At 41.7% G+C, this 6,000-nt stretch overlaps 1 protein-coding gene across 28 annotated transcripts in view; it reads left to right on the top strand.

Annotated features, from left to right (window-relative positions):
* The first annotated feature begins 2,162 nt into the window (after nt 1–2,162).
* The window catches only part of tcf7l2 (transcription factor 7 like 2), an 87,426-nt gene continuing 83,588 nt past the window's right edge, over nt 2,163–6,000 (top strand). For 5 of the 28 annotated variants that reach the window (XM_079333780.1, XM_079333781.1, XM_079333776.1 and 2 more), the window contains exons 1-3: nt 2,169–2,933; nt 3,089–3,155; nt 3,360–3,484. In XM_079333780.1, the coding sequence (XP_079189906.1) occupies nt 2,745–2,933; nt 3,089–3,155; nt 3,360–3,484 (381 nt within the window). In that variant the 5' untranslated portion in view covers nt 2,169–2,744. Of the gene's footprint in view, nt 2,934–3,088; nt 3,156–3,359; nt 3,485–6,000 lie in introns of all 28 variants that reach the window. The other 23 variants (XM_079333761.1, XM_079333758.1, XM_079333778.1 and 20 more) reach the window with 12 other exon arrangements.

Raw genomic sequence — 6,000 nt, 5'->3', positions numbered from 1 at the left:
TCATAAAGTACAGTAAGAGAGCTATGAGTAAAGAAACATCATTAAGGTTTTAATATAGTATCATGTATTATTGAATGTGTTCAATGTATAGGCTACAGAGACAGAAGTATAATTGGATTCTCTTGATTATTGCAGAGGTCACACTCAATCCTTATAGATGAAGACGGCAGAGATCTTCAGTGATCACACGCACACAACTGCCGATGCTTCCTCCACAGTCTGACACATGGATGTGTGTGGACGAGACAATCCCCTGCTGTACAGACTTCACATCTGCATGAGGAGCAGAGGTGAGTGTGCAAAGCCCACGACGACAATATAAATAACAGCAACAAAAACAAAAAAAAAAGCCTGGCTATGCAGCCTATCATCACCTCATTAAAGGGGGCTGTAGATTAGAATCATCAGAGGCAGGTGTGCCCCCCCCCCTCCCCACCCATGGCAGGCATGATAACACGCTGCCAGAGCCCCCCCGCCCTGGTACACTCTCAGCTACCTGCTGAGGCGATCCAGGGAGAGGCCAGCTTGGAGCTCCTCTGCTTTGGTCTGACTGGTGTGGGGCTCAGTTTTTGGAGTGGCCCTGATCGGCAGGGTGCCTCTTCCTCTTCCACCGGCAGAGAACCAGAGACGTCGATCCCCTTTTCCTCCCCTCACACTGCTGCCTGTTCTGCAGCCAGCAAGCACAGACACACACACACACACACTGCTCTCACCTCATCCAGATAAAGCACATCAGTGATCATGCAGCGGAATAGTCTGCTTTCATGGTGCTGCCTGGTGTAGATGCGTCTGTATGCAGCTTCACAAGCTTTTTTACACCGTGCACATAATTCCTCATCACTGCTGCCTGACAAGAGCAGAAACAGACGAATTACTGTCATAATATTTGGTTTTATGCATCTAACCGCACGATGACATGAAACAATATTTTTTAATCAGCTATTCTGCGTCTCCTTTTGATCTTACACTGATTTATTTTGTGTGAAAGGAGCCCGCCGTGTTGCAACAGAGTGTAAGTGTCACCTGGATGTGTGTGTTTCAGCTCCGTTCACTCGTTGTTGTACATCTGATATTCATTGTTGATTTTGTGATTCCTGCGTCAAATGTCGTCAGTGATGGAAAGTGCATTTCCCTGAGCTGATGAGATAAGGGGGACTGAATCAGGGGTGCTGAGCTCATCATAATAAATACACACACACACACACACACACACACACACAAAGGTCCTCCCCCTTATTGCTTCTATACATTTCAGATAGAAACGGCAGGCTTTTGTGTGGTACAATGTTGTGTTGACCCGTATTAATCTTAAAGTAAATCATTCAATATTTAGCATTTTCTCCTTTTCGAATACATTGTCTTCCTTTATAATCTTTAGTAATTAATAAAGTCAACAGCCCATTTAAAAATGCCTATTAACCTCTTATAATAACTGTTGTTCACATTAAATGAACAAAAGCCAAAAAAGCAAAATATGCTCTTGTAGACATATACATGAAAGGAATATCTTATGATTTAAGTAATTTATTTTGGTAAAATTCTGAGATCACTTTCAGTGCACATTATGTTCTCTATGTCTTTGTTTAGGCGACCAGTATTTCTATAGGACGCACAGAAATAGAGCATCCAAATCTGCATCAGTTATTTGTGTCCAGTCTGTCTGCTGAGGGAGAAGATTAAACAAAAACAATAAAAAAAAAACCATTTATATAAAAGCAGTCTGTGCTGCCAGTGAGGAATTCAGGTTAGTCCCACAGGACTTCACACCTGTCAAGAAAAGCAGGATGCAATAACACCCTCCGTCCCAAAAAATAGATCTGAGGAAACATTATCTAATACAATGAAAAATAGATCTAAAGGAACTGACAAAGCAGATAAAATTGGAAAACAAGCTTGGAGTAAAAATGCTTTTATTCTGCTTTGATTGGCCTCTGGTATTTAGTAAGCTAAAAAAAAAAAAGAGAAGGAAAAGTAGGTTATTGTGCGTTAATGTGAAGGATAGGTTGAAATAAAGTAGAAACTTAAATTTAAACTGGAGTTTTCACTTAATTTGGCTTCAGTGTGACAGACTGGTTGAGTCAAACAGCCTCAGGAAGTGCCTCCTTTTTTTTTTCCTTCCACCAGGAGACCGCCCATGTGTGCGTTTAATCCACATTTTCTAGCAACTTCCTATCTTCCTCCTATTTTACCATCACTGTCCTGCTCCCAAACTGCCTTTTTCCTCCTCACATGCTTTTCACCGCAGTCCTCCGCCTGCTCTCTCTCTCTCTCCCCCTCTCTCTCTCCCTCCCTCTCTCCTTTTTTTTTTCTTCCTCCTATTTATGAAAACGTCACTTCAGGTCCCTCCCTGTTTGAATCTCATTAGTTTCTTGTGTGTTTCTCCCTGTCAATAATCCTGAATCCAGACTCTCTCTATTTCCATCCCTCTCTATCTGTCAATCAGCGCCGCCTTTGAACTGAAAACCACTCCGACCAACTTCAACTCACTCAATCCGAGCGGCTCGGCTCCTTCTCCGGCTCCCTTTTTCTGCCAAGATTCCCTTCTTTTTTGACTTTTCTACCAACCGGCCAGAGCTTTGGAAAACGCCAATACAAGACAAGACCCCCCCAAAAAACTTACACTCGGACTTTCTCGATCCCCGAGATCAAGGTTGTTTTTTTTTTTAAACTTCGTGTTTTTTTGCTCCCCCGTCTTTTAAAAAAAAACAAACCATAGAACATTTTTTTTGCACGGGGGGGAAAAAATGCCGCAACTCAACGGCGGTGGAGGGGACGATCTGGGTGCAAACGATGAAATGATTTCCTTCAAAGACGAAGGAGAACAGGAAGAGAAAATTTCGGAGAACTCGTCGGCAGAAAGGGATTTAGCCGATGTCAAATCTTCTCTCGTAAACGAGTCGGAAACGAATCAGAACAGCTCGTCGGACTCGGAGGTAAGTTGGGATCGGTCGTGCTCCCCTCCCGTTCAGCCGCTGTTTTAAAGTAAAGTTAGAGGCCTGTACATTTGTGACATGTTAACACTTGAAAAGAGAAAGTTAACTGTCTCCTTTAACTTTAACGCAATCCCTGTGTTTCATTGCATTTCAAGGCGGAAAGACGGCCTCCGCCTAGATCTGAAACTTTCAGAGACAAAACAAGAGAAAGTTTAGAGGAGGGTGAGTTTTTTCTGCTTTATTCTTCCTCTCTCTTCATTTACTTTCTGCACCATGACATTACATGTGCCCGGCGGAGGGATATGCCCCCCCGCTTTACTCCCTCTAATGCATAAATGTGGAGGGGTAAAAATAAAAAAAATAAACTTCTCAAGGCCACTTTATAAAAAAAAGTTTTCTTCTTTTTCCCCCCCCCCGCCATGTTAGCTGCGAAAAGGCAAGATGGAGGGCTGTTCAAGAGCCCACCGTACCCGGGCTATCCATTTATAATGATCCCCGATATCACAAGCCCCTACCTTCCCAATGGATCACTTTCTCCAACAGCACGCACAGTAAGTTCATTTATTTACCACTGTATGTGCACACACACACACACACACTCCTGTCTCACACACACACACACACACACATGCTCACAGAGGGTAGAAACAGAAGGCATACAGACACGGAGAGTTGTCACCCAGAAAGAGAAGCCGATAAAAAAAATGTAGAGCCAAGTTTTGCAACTGCTCGTGAAGTGTACAGTACAATGGCATGCATGTCCGCCTGCAGCCTGTGTGTGTGTTTGTGCACGGCAGCTAGCATGCTAACTGTGCTAAGCGCGAGGGAAAAAAAGAAAAATGATATCTTAAAAAGAAAAAATCTGACGTGTATTTGTTTTTTTTTTTAAACTTTATTTTCTATTCTTAAAACTTTGAAATTGACGACACACCATTTTCCGAATGTATGAATGTTGTTATAATTACTATTGTTGTAATTATAACGTCATTAATGTGCAGGCTTCGGCTGGTATTCTGTGCAGAAGTTGCATGTTTTTAACCCACTGAATTATGCACTTGGCTCGTGTTTGCACAGCCTCATCAAACATGCTCTTTTTTTTTTCTAACTCAAGCTGCATGAGCATTCAGACCTTCACACTGACTCTCTGACATGCTGCACGCTGTGCGAAGCAATGTAAAAAAAGCACAAATAAAATCAATATGCAAATAAACTTGTCAAAGTGATTTGCATGTGTCAAAACGTGTAGAGGCATCAGGTTAAAGGTGCATGCATTAAAAAATAAAAATCTTGATTTTTTTCCCCCTTACACATTACCAATGCATTTAAAAAAAAATCATTTATTTAATTCAACAAATGTGAGTTATTGAGAGGTTGCGATTGTGCAACACTTGTGCTCTGCATGTGCACCACATTTGTTTCTAATGAGGAAACCACTGCCTTTTTTTTGTAATAAAAAAGCATGTGCCATGTAAACCCGTATTTATAAATAAATTCATGTTATTTAGACACAATCAGCAGCGCTATAATTATGCACACTTACTCATTTGCTCAGCACCTCGCTAGTCCCACTGGGCAATGTGCAACCCTTAAGTGGAATAATTTTCTCAAACCACGGGTGTGTTTTTTTTTTTTTTTGCCCCCCTATTTTAAACGGTTGCAATTACAAGTCTGCACTTTAGGACCTGTCATCTCATTTTACAAGGCTAAGGCAAAGACCAGGCATTAGGAAATGTGACCCTACCACCAACTCCACCTCAGCTCTGGCTAACGAAACTGATATTTGTCACCTGAATTTCTTGTTTGTTAAATAAATGCACACCTGACACATAATGCCTTCTTTTGTGTTTGACACAATTTTTGCCCATGAGTTCCACATGATCACCCAGCGTTTCACTTGAAAAATATTTTTTTGCTGCTTACACAATTCTCTCGTTACTTGTTTGTGTGAGTGTCTCTTTTTTTTATTTTTATGGCTGAACAGATTTGATCATTCCCAGCATATGCTCATAAGAGAACATTTTGCCATTCTTTCCCTCTTAGTCAGCCGGCCTTGTTAACACTACTGGCTGCGATTTGGAATTAGTCACTCATTATTCTCATCAGCGCTGACACAAACACGCATTGACAACAACACACATGATTTGAGCTGAGGCACTTCCTTGTTTCGGAGGCAGGGAGGTTTTGTAGTTTTCTTTGTGGTTATCGCAGCGTTGTGTTCTGTTGCAGTCCGTGAAGCGCCTCTCAGTTCATTGTGCTTATGCAGCAGGTAGGAAAGCAGTCAATTTTGGAGCATGGCTGGAGGATGCTGCGGCGAGACCGTGTTGACCTTTGCCCTTGTGCTTCCACATCTGAAGAACTATTTTCTGCGATAACTCGCAACAGCAAAGCTCTGTCATAAACAAATACAACGTGAATGTTCTTGGATTAACTCTTCTTTTTGGATTTGACTGGACATTGATTTCGTGTAAACCAGACAAAGAAGTCATTAATCAAATGTTAAAAACACCTCGCCTCTGCGGCAAATTAGAAGACTGTGTTTATTGCACCTTAATTCACAGATCTACCTGAGCAGCGACTCTAGAAGAACATGGTTTTCGGCTCGCGTGGAGCCTCGGCCCCCACTGTCTGCAGCGCCCTGTGTGTCCAGCCATTAGAGCTTTGAAGTGAGCGGTCGCTGTAATATAAATGTATTAGACTTAAAGCTGGCATAAATAATTCACCTGGACATTGATTAGCTGTCTTACTCCCTAACATGTCATGTGAGGCGCTGAATATGACTGCCAGTGTATTTGCGGTGGGTTCTTTTTCTCTGTCTTTGAGCCCTTTGATTCTCGCTGGCGTTTCCTTTTCTTCTTCGTCTGCTCCTCATGGTTTGGGCGATGCTCTGCTTTTATTTCAGTTTCAGTTTTGAGAATCTGGGCCTTTGAATTTTTATTTTTTTTCTCTCTCTACATTTTAAGATATTATAATTTAAATGTGTTTGCTTATTTCTGTGAAGCGCAAATATGAGCATTTTGTTCAAAAGCTAAATTATAAAAAAAATGCAATTTTGTTTTGTCATTTGGCA

Source organism: Symphodus melops, assembly GCF_947650265.1.
Source record: "Symphodus melops genome assembly, chromosome: 21".
Classification (NCBI taxonomy): Eukaryota; Metazoa; Chordata; class Actinopteri; order Labriformes; family Labridae; genus Symphodus; species Symphodus melops.
The sequence above is the reverse complement of the archived record's forward strand: the minus strand, read 5'-3'. Positions and strand labels throughout refer to the sequence as shown.